The sequence below is a fragment of the Hyla sarda genome, chromosome 6 (assembly GCF_029499605.1).
Source record: "Hyla sarda isolate aHylSar1 chromosome 6, aHylSar1.hap1, whole genome shotgun sequence".
Taxonomy (NCBI): Eukaryota; Metazoa; Chordata; class Amphibia; order Anura; family Hylidae; genus Hyla; species Hyla sarda.
In genome coordinates, this window is record NC_079194.1 from 57,561,020 (window position 1) to 57,578,742 (window position 17,723).

Below are 17,723 nucleotides of genomic sequence, written 5' to 3' on the forward strand. Positions count from 1 at the left end.
GGAGCCAAACATACCGGGGGTAGACCACCTGCTTTATGGCAGCCTACCTTCCCAGGAGGTAGTGGAACAGGGGTTCCTGGAGTCAGCGGCAGTAGCAGTCAATTAATGCAGAATGTTGGTGGGAAAATCAGCTATTCGGCGGTGTGGCAGTTTTTCATCAAGCTTCCGGAGGAGGCTAACATGGCCACATGCAAGATTTGTCGGCATAAGGTGAAGCGTGGCCAGGGTCCCAATGTTGGCAACACCTTCCTGCCTCAATATATGCAGCGTCACCATAAAGTGGCCAGGGAGAACCGTGGCTTCGATGTGGTGGTCCAGCCTGCTGCATCACCCAGTGACACGCCGCTGCCTGTTTCAGCCAGCCAAGGCTCCACCACTTCAGCCGAAGAGAGGTGTGTGTCATACCCATCTTCTGTCGCTCCAGATGCTCCTGCTCCTCCTACTTCGAGTCAGTCATTCCGCCAGCAATCCATCGGCGAAGCCATGTCCAAGAGACAACAGTATGCGCCCACTCATGCAACGGCGCAGAAGCTGAATGTGCTCCTGTCCAAGTTGTTTGTGCTGCAGTCCCTCCCTTTTCAAGTGGTGGACCCTGCACCTTTCAGAGAACTGATGGTTTGTGCTGAGCCGAGGTGGAGGGTCCCGAGCCATCATTTCTTTGTGAAGAAGGCAGTACCAGCCCTGCACAGCCCTTTTGTGGAACAGAAGATGTGCCAGTTCTTGATCCTGTCGGTGTGTACCAAAGTACATGGCAGCACCAACATGTGGAGTTTTAACTATGGTCAAGGACAATACATGTCCTTTATGGCCCACTGGGTGAATGTGGTTCATGGAAAGGCACAACAGCAACCTGGACAGGTCACGCCACTTCTGCCTCAATGCTCTCAGGCCATTGGTCCTGTGACAGTGTGCGACTCCGCCTCCTCATCATCCACTTTGCCCTCAGCCTCCACTGCACGGACAAGTCTCAGTGCCCCTCCAGCATACCATGTATGCAGGGCATGGCGGTGTCACGCTGTTCTTCACATGGTTTGTCTGAGCGAACTGAGTCACACAGGGGAGGAACTGCTAAAAGTCCTTAATCAAGAAATCGAATCATGGCTTACTCCACAAAACTGGAAATGGGAACCTTGGTGACTGACAACGGGAAGAACATATTGTCTGCGCTGCAACAAGGAAGCCTGAGCCATGCGCCCTGCATGGTACACGTGTTCAATCTGGTCGTCAAGTGGTTGCTGAAGTGTTTTCCCCATCTGTAAGAAATCCTAACAATGGGAAGGAAACTTTGCATTCACTTCGGCCACTCGTACACCGCAAAGCACACCCTCCTTGAGTTTCAGCATCAGAATGGCATCCCTCAACATAGTCTGATTTACGATGTTTCCACACGTTGAAATTCCACCCTCCATATGTTGGACCGACTATACGAACAGAGAAAAGCCATCACCGATTACTTGATGATCCAAGTGGATAGGGTGACTCCCCTATGTAACTTCAATGTCAACCAGTGGCACCTCATATGTGACACCTGCTGTTTGCTCAGGCCCTTTAAGGAAGCCACATTTTAAGTCAGTTTCCAGGATTATGGGATGAACAACGTGTTTTCACTGCTTCATTTCCAACAACAGATGGTGGAAGCGATGGCTGGTCAGGGCACTGGAGAAGTGTCGCCTACATCTCATGGCCACATAAGCCCATTAGAGGCTGAACTGGAGGAGGAGGAGGAGGAGGAAAGGGAGGGGCACAGTGGAGCACAGTTTAGGTTTTGTGAGATGGGCGGTTTTTCTAGTCATATGACAGGAGAGGAGGAGCAGCCAGAGGACCTAGAGGGTAATGAGGAAGGCGAGACAGAGGGCCCAGACACACCGTGGCAGTATGCAGTGGAGATGGAGGCAGAGAGTCCCTCCGAGTCACTTCCACAAATGGCACGATGCATGCTCACTTGCTTGCGTAGTGACCGCCGAATTGTCACCATTCGTCAGCGGGATGACTGGCTCTCCACCTTATTGGACCTACCGGCACAAAATGTGGGCCTTTTTTACATCCACTGAGAGGGAGGACAAACTGACCTTCTACAGAGATTTCCTACGTAGTTGGTTGGCCGATGTCTATCTGCGCCATCGTCCATCCTCTTGCAGGTCTGACTCGGGGGGGGGGCCCTCTGCGCTCACCTTCCACTGCCATGGCTGCTAAGGAGGGGTGGGGTGGCAGAAACAGTACCAGCTCCATCAGCAGCAGCCAGAGTCTACAGTCGCTGATGAGTAGCTTTCTTCACCCACATAGTGATGCAACTCATCAGCAGCAGGTAGACCTGGAGCATGACCTGAACCAGCAGGTGGTGGAATACCTTTACATGACCATGCCAGCACACCTTGAAGATCTGCTGGACTTCTGGACAGTCTGTTGTGCCAGCACCTGTATGATCCTGGAAATTTTAACCTGGTGTCTCTGGGGTGAGCTAATGAAATCTGTTGCTTTGTTTACAAGACATAATGTATGTAACAGCTTCTCTTCACTCCTTGATTTTTAAATAATATATATAATTTTTCTTAATAATGATGGATTTAAGTTAGCATGAGTATATATTTGTTCAGTATCCTGTTATGGCACTTAAAACATTCCCTCCCAAGATACACAAGAACGCGTTTCCTTTACCTGTCAGGTGGAAAGTTGCAGGAACAAGGTCCTCCAATGAGATTTGATAAATATGTAGGTAGATATGTTCCTGCAACCCCACATGCCCCAGATGCCAGGATTTATCTAGGATACAAAGCATTTATTAAACTTGTTGACTCTTGTTGAGTGGAGAGAGGGCATGTTGTGGTTGACTGATAACGTGACCTTCCTTCTACTTCATGATCCCCCTCGACAAGGCTCTGGGTGCTCTGAGATTGTTCTTTGCCATTTACTGTATGTACCTGGTGATCAGCAGGAATAAATATTAACCATTACTTGTATTTTAACACAATAATTTTATGTTTGACTATTCATATTTCGTGCAAATTACCGAGGCAACAATTGGGGAGAAATTTTCTTTGTCGCTAGCACATATATTTAAGAGTTCGTGAGAAAGGATATACCTATTCTCACCTGATAACCCACACATAGATAGCATTTTGTATCATGGTCACTCTATAGACAACCTGCTCCTTGTGTTGGGGGGAGAGGAGGTAGGTTCCTCTACTCAGTATTTAAATGACAATCTCCTAATCATTCATTTATAGTGTCTGTACATTTGGCCAGGGTGTTCTTTTCCTGATCTGAATTTATATGGTGATGTTAGCATGGGACTACCCATTGCAAGAAGATATCTGCTAACGCCACGCTCCATGTGACATCATGTCATCCTTTTTTTCACGTTATCAAAGACCTTGGTATTTAGATGAGGCTGTGAGAGACCGACCCAATTGTAGTCTTAGTTCTGATTTTGATTGTGAAATGGATGATATCCAAGTTAGGCTCAAAAGGGGTGGTTTCCCAGGTGGACCATAAATTGTGTCAATGCTTATGTATCATGCAAAAATAGACAGGATCTTATACATTCTTCTAGTAAGAAATAAGGCCAGATGGTAGAGAAATCAGCAGTATTATCAACACAATGCCATACACAATATTGGGATATTTTGAATTTATGCCCCTGATAACATCAGATCCATCATTTGAGAATGGTAAAAAAAAAATAATGAAAAAAGGCTATTGATGGGAAGCAAAAAAGGCCCCGACCCTGGGTCAGTTATTGTCAACTAGCAGTATGCAGTGGAGATGGAGGCAGAGAGTCCCTCCGAGTCACTTCCACAAATGGCACGATGCATGCTCACTTGCTTGCGTAGTGACCGCCGAATTGTCACCATTCGTCAGCGGGATGACTGGCTCTCCACCTTATTGGACCTACCGGCACAAAATGTGGGCCTTTTTTACATCCACTGAGAGGGAGGACAAACTGACCTTCTACAGAGATTTCCTACGTAGTTGGTTGGCCGATGTCTATCTGCGCCATCGTCCATCCTCTTGCAGGTCTGACTCGGGGGGGGGGCCCTCTGCGCTCACCTTCCACTGCCATGGCTGCTAAGGAGGGGTGGGGTGGCAGAAACAGTACCAGCTCCATCAGCAGCAGCCAGAGTCTACAGTCGCTGATGAGTAGCTTTCTTCACCCACATAGTGATGCAACTCATCAGCAGCAGGTAGACCTGGAGCATGACCTGAACCAGCAGGTGGTGGAATACCTTTACATGACCATGCCAGCACACCTTGAAGATCTGCTGGACTTCTGGACAGTCTGTTGTGCCAGCACCTGTATGATCCTGGAAATTTTAACCTGGTGTCTCTGGGGTGAGCTAATGAAATCTGTTGCTTTGTTTACAAGACATAATGTATGTAACAGCTTCTCTTCACTCCTTGATTTTTAAATAATATATATAATTTTTCTTAATAATGATGGATTTAAGTGAGCATGAGTATATATTTGTTCAGTATCCTGTTATGGCACTTAAAACATTCCCTCCCAAGATACACAAGAACGCGTTTCCTTTACCTGTCAGGTGGAAAGTTGCAGGAACAAGGTCCTCCAATGAGATTTGATAAATATGTAGGTAGATATGTTCCTGCAACCCCACATGCCCCAGATGCTCACCTGATAACCTATTCTCACCTGATAACCCACACATAGATAGCATTTTGTATCATGGTCACTCTATAGACAACCTGCTCCTTGTGTTGGGGGGAGAGGAGGTAGGTTCCTCTACTCAGTATTTAAATGACAATCTCCTAATCATTCATTTATAGTGTCTGTACATTTGGCCAGGGTGTTCTTTTCCTGATCTGAATTTATATGGTGATGTTAGCATGGGACTACCCATTGCAAGAAGATATCTGCTAACGCCACGCTCCATGTGACATCATGTCATCCTTTTTTTCACGTTATCAAAGACCTTGGTATTTAGATGAGGCTGTGAGAGACCGACCCAATTGTAGTCTTAGTTCTGATTTTGATTGTGAAATGGATGATATCCAAGTTAGGCTCAAAAGGGGTGGTTTCCCAGGTGGACCATAAATTGTGTCAATGCTTATGTATCATGCAAAAATAGACAGGATCTTATACATTCTTCTAGTAAGAAATAAGGCCAGATGGTAGAGAAATCAGCAGTATTATCAACACAATGCCATACACAATATTGGGATATTTTGAATTTATGCCCCTGATAACATCAGATCCATCATTTGAGAATGGTAAAAAAAAAATAATGAAAAAAGGCTATTGATGGGAAGCAAAAAAGGCCCCGACCCTGGGTCAGTTATTGTCAACTAGCTTGTTTAGTAGCAAATCTTAATCTGTCCCTATGTGGTTAAAATTTCCAGGATCATACAGGTGCTGGCACAACAGTTGCATTTGTTGCACAACCAAACATGCCACCAGGCAATACATTTACATCGTATGCCACAGGTAGTACATTCCGTACGATCTCGGACGCGGCCCCACAGTCATCCGTGCACCGAGCGAAGTCCACTCCGTGCCGGATGACTGGAGACTACAGCCACCATGCCTCCTCCATTCATGTCAATGGGAGGAGGAGTGACAGTTACGTACTAGCTGTCACGCCCCCTCCCATAGGCATGAATGGAGGGGCGTGGCATGATGTCACAAACACAGAAGCTCCAAGCTTCCGTGTTCCGGACTCGGCCACTGCTGGCCCAGAGATTGCGGGGGGTCCCGCCTATGCTTTGAATACGGGATAAGATGTTTTTCAATGGAGTATCCCATTAATGTGTGTTTTGTCAAATCTCCCCCACTATGTTTTTGTTTTTCCTCTATGTTACGTGCAGCCGTTTGGTATGTGAAGAGTTAATGTAATGGCATATGTGGTTTTTAACCTGTCCTGTCACATGACTCCCATTCAGGTAAAAGGGAATTTTTGTATTTTTAGTATGACTAGGGGTGGTATCCACCTGATACACTAGACTCTCTGTTGAATTTTATGGAATAAAGGGGCTCATTCACTACATCCATGCAGCACTGGATTTTTCTTTCTCTTCAAGTTTTTACTTTGTTTTCTGCCAAGCACCATCCATGTCACAGTGGGGACTATACCTGGATGAGCTGTCTACCTCTATCTGCATGGGTATTACTTTATCATCCTTCACAACTGAGTACCTGTGTTGTTGAAGTCACAGTCTTCACATGTAATGTCACATGCCCCATTATAACAGGGGAGAGCTGCTCGATGGGTCCTTAGATGGCAGCGTAGGTCTAATACTTACTGGAGTTCGTCTCATATTTTCTCAACTGCTCCTAAGAAACAGGTTACAACCCGTCCTTTTGTGCTGGTAATAGAGAAGTGTCAGTTTTGATTCTATTGCTTTGGGGCACTTAACACCTCCTCTCATTGGGTCTCATGCGTTAAAAAAATAAATTATGTTGTCCTTAAAAACCGATCTGTTTCTAGCTTTTATTTTTCTGCAGCAATTATTGTACACTTCAGGGTACAGCCTCATGTGCCATATACGCTGAAAATATTCCACAAATAATGTAGATAAAATTTGAAGAAATGTTTTCCGCATGATGAGGAAAAAATCTGTACAATATCTGTACAAAAATTGACTAGTGATGCAGATTTTAAATCCACGGCATATACATTTATTTTACAGAAATGCTGCATATTTAGGGTGGGGTCCAAGTAGAGTGTTTACTATGAACTTTACACATGGAATTTCCATGCAGAATATGTGTATCCAAAACGCTTCCTGAGATCCTAACACCTTTTTGCGGCTGTGGACTGAGAATCCTTTATAGGTAATTCTCTCTACGTTACTCCTACTCACAATCTTAGTTTCATATTCTAGTTTGTTAATCCTTTTTTTATTATTAGTTTTAACAATTTCGGGTCCTGATACCAGAAGTTGTTCTCTACCCTCCCATATAGGACCATCCACATTGACTTGTAGAACACACTTGTGACTGTAGGTCACTTATCTCCACACTCCTACTGCACAATCCGGTGAGCTGATGAGGCTCACCCTACTCTCACATTGGCTTTTATATTTCATACTTCTGGTCTATTTGCTTTTTATTCATATTAAAGGAGTACTCCAGTGGAAAAAAAATTTTTTAAATGAACTCAGACAGATTTGTAAATTACTTCTATTTAAAACAACCCTTCCAGTACGTATCAGCTGCTATATACTACAGAAAAAGTTCTTTCTTTTTGAATTTCTTTCCAGTCTGACCACGGTGCTCTCTGCTGACACCTCTGTCCGTTTCAGGAACTGTCCAGAGCAGGAGCAAATCCCCATAGCAAACCTCTCCAGCTCTGGACAGCTCCTGACATGGAGAGGAAAAAAATAAAAAAAGACAAGAACTTCCTCTGGAACATACAGAAGTTGATAAGTACTGGAAGGATTAAGGATTTTTAAATAGAAGTAATTTACAAATCTGTTTAACTTTCTGGCACCAGTTGATAGAAAAAAAAAATGTTCTCCACTGGAGTATCCCTTTAACTACTCAATATATATATATATATATATATATATATATATCTGCATCTATATTGTATGTACAAGATATGAACTTCCATAACTCCCGCAGGAATGCAATCATGCTAATATGTTTTTTTCCTTTGTCTTCAATGTTTGCTTGTTTAAGCTGTTGTTACCTATGCACTTAAAATATCTGGTGATATACCGTATCATATTTTCCCTTACACCAAATGTATTGGTGAATTTTTTAAATTTCTTTATTCAATTTTTTTTTCTAGTTTACTATATTCTTATACCTCCCTTGTTGTGTGCATTATTATTTTGTACATAGGTCTGAGGAAGAAGGTGTCTTGACTAAAACGTTACTTGTTGTTTGGCATGTTAATAAAATTGTAAATGTATTTTCACCACTTAGAGTGCCAAGTGTTCTTTGTACATGGTTTGAAAAGGCTTGGGATCCTACTTGTGCACCCAAGACAGAGGGGAGTGCTGTATTTCTACCACTATACCATGATGAAATGTGCGTGCTACCTTTAAACACCAGAGCACAGGATCTATCTCAGTCTGTATATATGGAAGTGACAAATAAGCAATTGTAATAATTTTCTATTTAAGTAGAAATGAGAAAAAGAAATACTTAACCCTCTATATAATACAATGCATTCCTAGCTGTCAGCTCTCAGCACTACAAACACCAATCTTGGATCTCTCCCGACTCCCTCAGGATGGGCTTGCCTGTCACTTCCCCAGCCTGGGCGCATTGCCTGTATAGTTCAGCCCTTTCTTACAGGGTCCCCTTAAGTAACTGTGAATGTTGAGTGAATGGATGTAGTGGGAACCAGTCTTCTCTCCCCCAACAATCAGGACTTTTTCCTTTGCTGGTCGCTTGATTTATTCCACTTTAGTGATATGCACATTGAACTTCGGTAGATACACTGCCACACAGTATATTGAAAAATTTACTATTTTAGTAAATTCATAGATTTTTTTTTTAAATCCATGTGTAACCCTACATGCAGATAAATGTGCAGGGTTGCATATGCCTGTTCAAGAATAATACATTCTATACATAAACCGTACCTGCCGCAATGTTTCTGTTGGGTCTTTGAAGTCAACCTGCAGAATGTTACCAAGAAATGGAACGCCTTTAGGACCTGGTGGAAACTGTGATCCATTCTTCCTACTCTTCACAAAATCCAAGAGGAAAAGGCAAGCGATGAAACAAATGAAGAATAAAAATAAATTGGAAACCACAAAGGAGTGAAACTCAAGCATCTCCTCTATGTACTATGTCTATTGGATCCTACTGGTACTAGCTCACACTCTACGATGTATAATTATAGGAATGTCATACATCTGTAGGTGATATCAAAGTATAAGCCAGCTCCAACAAGCAGAAAAGCAGCGACTCCTGGATACACCCTTTATTGAGTGCCAAAACTAAAAAATAACAATATATTGGATGGACACCGCCAATCCCCAAATAGGGGTGCTACACCTGTGTAACCTAATAGAGATGCTACTGCTACAAACAAGCAGACACATGCAAAACTGTGCACACCCAGAATAGCTTCATATGATGATACTTTATTGAATAACTGTTTCTAACTCATTAAAACCACTTAAAAATAGGCACATATATAATAGATATTTAGCCACTGAGAAGTAGACCGATCAACAAATAGCTATATATATTAATATCGGCACAGGCACAATAACACAAATAGCAAAGGTCAATATTATCACATGTAATACAGGGAAATTACTTTCCAAAAAATACATAAACATTCGACCTGAAATTATGAATCGTTCCGGCTCCGTTAACACTCTTTTATCGGTTCATGGTAAATAGTGTGAAAAACCTGAAAGCATGTTTTTTAGTGAATGGAGGAAGCAGGGGGTGGTGAGATGATGTAGGAAAAGCAGAAGATCACATGATAAACCAGGTCTATCATGTGATTTGCTGCTTACTGTGTCAATCAAGCACAAAGGCCAATATGACACAGCCAGGGACACAGATAAAAGGGCTCTGACGTCACCCACCCACACTGAATAGTGTTCCTGAACCAACTCCAGTGAGGTGCATTGATCTGTGCCACCTACCCAAAAAGCATATTCAAGTGGCACCTATAGATCCTTTCAACACAGTAGTTAATATAATAGATTTCCACAAACACCTTCAGTATGCATTGTGCTGTCATCCCTGCCACCCAAAAAGGGTGTTTAAGTTACATGTATCTAGCCTGTAGTGTTATACGGTTTTGGTGCTTTAAGTATTGTTCCGCAAACACCTTCAGTACTCATTGCGCTGTCAGCTCTGCCACATAAAAAGCACATAGAAGTTACACGTATCTAGCCTGTAGTGTTATACGGTTCTGGTGCATTTCATATTGTTCCGCAAAGAAAGTCAGTACTCATTGTGCTGCCTCCTCTGCCACCCAAAAAGCATGTTGAAGTTACACATATTTAGCCTGTAGTGTTAATACAGGTCTGCTGAATTTCATATTGTTCCACAAGCACCGTCAGTACCTATTATGGTGTCATCTCTGCCAGTCGAAAAGCGTGTTGAAGTTACACATATGTAGCCTGTAGTCTTAATACAGGTCTGTTTCATTTCATATTGTTTCGCAAACACCATCAGTACTTATTGTGCTCTCATCTCTGCCAGTCAAAAAGCATGTTGAAGTTACACATATCTAGCCTGTAATTTGAATACAGTTGTGGTGCATTTCATATTGTTCCGCAAACACCTTCAATACTCATTGTGCTGTCACCTCTGCAATGCAAAAAGCATTGAAGCTTAGATTTGACAAGTAGGTTGGTGAAAGATCACCCAAAAATGATAAAAGTAACCCAAAAATACATGTCTAGAAAATAAGTTGGTGGACAGGGTAGAGGGCAGACTACCCCCGGAATGTTTTCTGCCAGTAAAAATGTTTGTGGCAGTCCTAGTACAGGTAGAAGCAACAGCGGCCAGGTGTCATTTAGTAGTAGTGGCAGCCATGTCAGTTATCCCAAGTTATCACTGCCTGAGAGAGGTTATGTGGTTTCACAGGATGATCTGGTGTCACTAGAATATTTCTGTCTTACGACTTCTGCGGAGGAAGACTCTGTCCATCTGACACTGGTCAGTGAATTCCTTTGCGTCTACACTCACATGGGAAAGTGGAAAGGTCCATTCTAGATGCTGTGCTTTCTCATCTCTGGCTTTGACTCCCCCCCACTACTGCTACGCGGAAGGAGAGCACTAGCCACAAGGTGGAGTTGTGTGGGGAGAGTCAAGCTTTGGAGTGTGTTGGCGAGGTGGTGGAGGTAGAATCAGTGGTCGAGCCCAGGACAAGTGGGACTGGTAGTGGTAGGTGTAGTAAGGAAACTGTAAGGCATCAAGGTGTCTATGCTGAGGGGAACAAGGAGCCCAAGAAGTCCATGCAGAGAGGAGTGGTGTGGAGGGTGAGGAGTTTGACATTGACGATAATGTGGTGTTGGACAGGACGTGGGAACCACCTGGACATAAACTGACATGTTCAGAGCAGGAGGGTAGTGGCAGTGTTAGCAAAGAAGAGCGTAGTTGAGGTAGGGGAAGAAAACCTGTAAAACATAACAAGCGTAGGGCTGTTGGTCTTATGTGCTCGGATGACGGGGACGCTGCTGCATGTTCAGGTTCTAACAAAAAACCATCCCAAGGAGGGACACAGTCAGGTGGTGCAGTTTCTGTCTGATATTCTGATGAATGTAACTTGTGTCGCAATATGTCATCTTTGCAAACAGAAAGTAAGCCGTGGCTAGGGTGTAGGGACTAGGTATCTACGTAGGCATATGGAGCGCGACCACAAGGCCGTGTGGGAAAGTAAAGATGCCCCACAATGTGAGCAAAATGCTGCTGCTGCTGCTACTGATGATCCTCCAGATCCCTCCCAACTGTCTAAGAGCCAGGCCTCTTCCACAGGCAGCACATTTTCAGGATTTTCCTCATCTGTGTCATGCCCTCCTCCTCCCCAATCCCATCAGTTATCCATTGGGGAATCCATGTCCTCCAGACAACAGCATTCTCCCAGTCACCCTGTTGTAGTGCATCTCAAATCATTGTTGGTGGTGCAGGCCCTCCCATACCCTCTTTTGGACTCCACAGCCTTCAGGCAACTAATGGGGTGTGTCCAGCCCAGGTGGTGCATACCTAGTCACCATTATTTTGCAAAGAAAGCCATCCCCGCTTTTCACAGTCATGTGATGGTGAGGGTGGACCTCTTTATGAACTAGCTTGTGTGCAGAACAGTGCATGCCACGGTTGATACGTGGAGTAGTAACTACAGCCAGGGATAATACTTGTTTTTTACGGCTCACTGGGTCAACATCCTGCAGAATAAGGCTCCACCGCAACGAGGCCAGGTAATTGCCGAATGGGTTTAACTACTGACACCCCCCGCCCATTCTCTGCCTCCTCCATGGACATCTTGCGCCCTACGGGAAAGAGCTTAGCTTATTCTCCCCCCCCCCCCTTCTTTAATTTCTGCAAAATCAAGCGCTGCCATGCTGTGTTACACCTGCTGACCCTGGGTGAGAAAAGCCACACAGTGGAGGAGCTGCTGTTCTGTCTGCAACAAGAGGTTTCATACTGCTTCACTGGTTATGAGCTGACATTGGGACACGTCGTTGCCTATAATGGCACAAACATTGTCAACGCACTGCGTGTAGGTGGCATGACACACTCTTCCTGTTTGGCACACGTGCTAAACCTTGTGGTCAAACGTTTCTTGACAACTTGTCCAGGTGTCAAGCCAGTGGTGTCTATGTCCAGGAAAATTTGTGTTCGGTTTAGCCGTTCGTATGCTTTTAAGCATGACTTGCTTCACCTACAGCGCCAAAACGGTTTTCCCCAACACCTCCTTATTTATGACATTTCAACACAGTAGAACTTCACTTTACACATGTTGGACCGCCTCTACCAGCAGCGCAAAGCGGTGACCGACTTTCTCATGCAACAGCAAGACGACTTCTGGAGCCAGTGGGATTTACAGCCCCTCGGAGTTGCAGCTAAACAGGGACACTTGTCGCGTACTGGTGCCATTAGAAGAGATACAAGATATATCAGCAAGGAAAACAGTGGCAGTGGGGATGTAATGCCTCTGATATCCCTTTTGGAGCAGATGCTGATGGTGATGATGGTAAAAGGAGGGATGGAGGAGACTTCACATCTTGATGGCAGCAGTACGGATGTTTTTGAGGAGGAGTTGGATGAGGAGGTAGTGGGACCTGAGGAGGAGGATTTGGAGATGGATTCTATGGAAGAGAGAGGGGAAGAGGATCTTACTCAAGGCAAAACAGTTGAAGAGGAGGAGGGACATGACCAACCTTGGCAGTATGGGACAGAGGTGGAACAAGCTTGGGCCTCAGAAAAGCTGGCAAGGATGGCTAAGTGTATGCTTTACAGCTTGCACAATAACAAGCACATTGTGGGCTTGAAGGGAAGAGAAGAGTACTGGAAAGCCATACTCTTAGACCCTTGATATAAACCTGAAATAGGGGAATTTTTCCGCACCTTCTGAGATGGAGGCTAAATTGGATTTGTATAAGGAGAAGCCACGCAGCCAGCTTGCCATGGCTTTCCGGTAACAAACACCTGCTAACCGGGGGTCCTGTCTCCCCTCTCCGCAGAGTCAACGCTCCACTTCCTCTGCCAGTACTACCCCAGCAAGAGCATCAGCAGCAGCAGTGGTGACATCTTGACATTTGAGCACATGATGGCGAAGCTTCTGCATCCTGTATGCTCCCCTGACATGAGTCATGAAAGGGATGTAAATCACCAACTTAACAACCAGTTTGAGGCCTACCTCAGCAGTGCCATTTCTCTAACAGACACCATGAGCCCAGACCCCATGGACTTCTGGCTCACCAGATTATCCCATTGGCCCAGTTTGCAATGAATGTTCTGTCTTGTCCACCTTCTAGAGTCACTTCGGAGAGAGTGTTCCGCCCAGCAGGCGGCATGGTCACCCTGAAGCGAACAAGATTGTCAGCCAGCAGTGTGGAAAAACTGACTTATACTAAAATGTATCAGGCATAGATCAGTAAGGAATTTCAACTTCCTGTTCCAGATGCCACTGATTAGGCAGTACTACCACCCCCTGCTGGATGCTAGTGACATCTGTCTGCCATCTCAGGTTATACGCTAGTGACATCTGTCCGCCATCTCATGCTGTACAATAGTAACATGAGTCCGCCATCTAATGCTGTACAATAGTATAATCAGTTAGCTACCAACCCTCCACCTTCCTGCCACTACCAGTCTGCCATCTTATGCTGTACACTAGTGACATCTGTCCGCCATCTCCTGCTGTACGCTAGTGACATCTGTCCACCATCTCATGCTGTATGTATGTTTCATGATCCCTCTTCAAAACCACGGTTCTTCCAGTCGACCGGGAAATACCTCTTTCCACCAATCCTTTTGTAATCCAGGAAACGCTTGACCTCAGGTTTGGACTCATCTTCTGCAGGAACAATTTCCACCAGTCTGCCACTGCCTGCTTCCACCAGTCCTCTGGCTACTACAACTACCACCAGTCCATCTTTGCCTGCTGTACACTGGATACTACAACTACCACCAGTCCACCAATGCCTGCTGTATGCTGGATACTATAACTATCACCAGTCCACCCCTGCCTGCTGTCCTGTCTGCAAGCTACTATACAACTCCTACCAGTCCACTACTGCCTGCTGTATGTTAGCTACTGCACCTCCCATCAGTCCACCACTGCCTGCTGTACGTTAGCTACTGCAACTCCCATCAGTCCACCACTGCCTGCTGTACGTTAGCTACTGAAACTCCCATAAGTCCCCCACTGCCTGCTGTCTTGTCTACTGGCTACTACAACTCCCACCAGTCCCACCAGTCCACCTCTCTTGCCTGCCAGCCAGGCTTACACACACAAATTTTTTAGCTTTTCATACAAAAGCTATTTTTCATTACTATTTTAGAACACAAATCCTATAAAAAAAATTGGAATGCTTTAAAAATCCATGGCGTTTTCACTTTGCACACTCAAAACCTGCTGCTACTCCCAAAAAGGTATAATTTTTGGAACAATTGGAAACATCCATTGCACCTTTTGATACCTCTGTGTGCATTTTAACATCGGCAGACATCTGCCAACAACCAGGGATACTTTCTGCACTTTTTTTTTGTTAGTTAGTTAAAAAAGAATGCAAAATTCACTAGCAGTTGTGTTTTTTATAAGCTGTTAGTTACCATGAGTTACCGCATGTTGCCAACATTGTTCCATTAGCCTTATTGGGGTACTCCGGTGGAAAACCCTTTTTTATTTTTTAAATCAACTGGTGCCAGAAAGTTAAACAGATTTGTAAATAACTTCTATTTAAAAGTCTTAATCCTTCCAGTACTTATCAGCTTCTGTACACTACAGAGGAAGTTATTTTCTTTTTTAATTTATTTTCTGTCTGACCACAGTGCTCTCTGCTGACACCTCTGTCCGTGTCAGGAACATAGTTTTTTTATTTTTTATTTTATTATTACACAAGTCAAAAAATTCAGAACAATTTACCTTTGTAGCACTGTGTAAACCCAACTCCCCACCGTCCCATCCCTCCCCCTTCCTCCCATCCCGCGTACATTAATCAATCTAAGGACAGGGGGACCGGAGGTCAGGTAACCCCATCCACCTTAAATAATCACCATCCCCTTTTACTTAAGATATTTTACGCCGATGTCTTACCCATTCCAATTTATAATTCCTTACATCCTGTCCTCCAAGCCCCCTGCCCCATTGTATCTCACATCAATTCATAACAGTATAAAAAAAAAATTTCCTCTTTATCTCTCCCTCTCCCTGAGGTAACCCTCTACCCTCCTCATATTATTATACCATTCAATACAGTTGGGACTCATAGGGGATATCCATTTTTTTTTTTAAATGTTCATCAAACGTGCATAAAACTGCATTCTTAAACACCTTTTTCTGTTTGTTCCCTGTTGGCTATTATACTTGAGTCATCCCCCAGGATTGCCACCACAGGACAGAAGTTCATATTTACACCTGTTATTTCCTTAATTTTACCAAATACTTCTCTCCAGTAGCTAACAATCTCCGGGCAGTTCCAGAAAATATGTAGCTGGTCTGCCTTCTCTAAGTTGCATCTATTACATTTACTTTCTCTTCTTATCCCTATCCTTTCCAAAAAAAAAATAAGGTGTGTAATAGAGTCTATACACAATATTAACCCCTTGGGGATGAAGCTCATTATAACCCTAAGGACGGGAGCACTTTTTGGAAATCTGACCACTATCACTTTATGCTTTAATAACTCTGGGATGCTTTTACTTATAAATTTGATTTCGAGAATGTTTTTTTGTGACATATTCTACTTTATGTAAGTGGTAAATTTATGTCGATACTTGCATTATTTGTTGGTGAAAAATTCCCAAATTTCAGGAAAAAATAGAACATTTAGCATTTTTCTAACTTTGAAGCACTCTGCTTGTAAGGAAAAGGGACATGTAAAATAAATGACATATTGATTCATATATACAATATGTCTACTTTATATTTGCATCATAAAGTTGACATGTTTTTACTTTTTGAAGACATCAGAGGGCTTCAAAGTATAGTAGCAATTATCCAATTGTTCCCGAAAATTCCAAAATCAGAATTTTTCAGGGACCAGTTAAGTTTAGAAGTGAATTTGAGGGTCATTATGTTGGAAATTCCCTATAATGGACCCCATTACGAAAACTACACCCCTCAAAGTATTCAAAATGACATTCAAAAAGTTTGTTAACCGTTTAGGTGTTTCACCGGAATAGCAGCAAAATGGAGGAGAAAAATCAAAATCTCAAATTTTTTTACACTAAAATGTTATTGTAGCCCCATTTTTTTCCATTTTTACAAGGGGTAAAAGGTAAAAAGGCCCCCCAAAACTTGTAATTCATTTTCTCTTGAGTAAGGAAATACCTCATAGGTGGAGGTAAAGTGCTCTGTGGGTGCACTACAGGGCTCTGAAGGGAAGGAGCGACAACGGCATTTTGGAGAGGGAATTTTGCTGAAATGGTTTTTGGGGGGCATGTCGCATTTAGGAAGCCCCCATGATGCCAGTAAAAAACAGTAAAAAAAAAAAAAAACACATGACATACAATTTTGGAAACTACACACCTCAAGGAACGTAACAAGTGGTATAATGAGCCTTAACACCCCACAGGTGATTGACGAACTTTCATGGGGGACGGGAAAATGAAAAAATAATTTTTTAACAATAAAATGCTGGTGTTACCCCAAACTTTTCCTTTTCACAAGGAGTAATATGAAAAAATTCCCCACAAAATTTGTAACCCCATTTCTCCCGAGTAAGGAAATACCTCATATGTGGATGTAAAGTGGTCTGTGGGCGCACTAGAGGGCTCAAAAAGGGAAGGAGCGACATTGGGCTTTTGGAGAGCGAATTTTGCTGAAATGGTTTTTGGGGGGCATGTCGCATTTAGGAAGTCCCCATGATGCCAGAACAGTAGAAAACCCCACATGACATACTATTTTGGAAACTACACCCCTTAAGGAATGTAACAAGTGGTACAGTGAGCCTTAACACTCCACAGGTGATTGACAAACTTTCGTAAAATTGGGACGTAAAAATAAAAAATACAAAATAAAATGCTGGTGTTACCCCAAATTTTTCATTTTCACAAGGGATCATAGGAGAAAAAGCCCGAAAAATGTGTAACCCCATTTTTTCTGAGTATGGAAATACCCCATATGTAGATGTAAAGTGCTCTGTGGGCAAACTACAATTCTCAGAAGAGAAGGAGCGCCATTGAGCTTTTAGAGAGAGAATTTGTTTGGAATGTGCGTTTACAAAGCCCCCCGTGGTGCCAGAACAGTGGACCGCCCCACACACACACATGTGACCCCATTTTGGAAACTATACCCCTCACAGAATTTAAGTATTTACACCCCACTGGCGTTTGACAGATCTTTGGAACAGTGGGCTGTGCAAATTAAAAATTCTATTTTTCATTTTTACGGATGACTTCAAAAAATCTCAGACACCTGTGGGGTGTAAATGTTCACTGTATCCCTTATTACATTCCGTGAGGGATATAGTTTCCAAAATGGGGTCACATGTGGATGGGGTCCACTGTTCTGGCACCATGGTGGCTTTGTAAACGCACATGGCCTTCAATTCCAGCCTAATTCTCTCTCAAAAAGCCTAATGGCGGTCCTTCTCTTCTGAGCATTGTAGTTTGCCCG

At 43.5% G+C, this 17,723-nt stretch overlaps 1 protein-coding gene across 1 annotated transcript in view; it reads right to left on the minus strand.

Moving 5' to 3' along the window:
* LOC130275626 (cytochrome P450 2D15-like) overlaps window positions 1–8,745 on the minus strand; it is a 65,300-nt gene extending 56,555 nt beyond the window's left edge. Inside the window, exon 1 of the mRNA XM_056523823.1 lies at window positions 8,551–8,745. Within this exon, the coding sequence (XP_056379798.1) occupies window positions 8,551–8,745 (195 nt within the window). The remainder of the gene's footprint in view (window positions 1–8,550) is intronic.
* Between the last annotated feature and the right edge of the window lie 8,978 nt (window positions 8,746–17,723).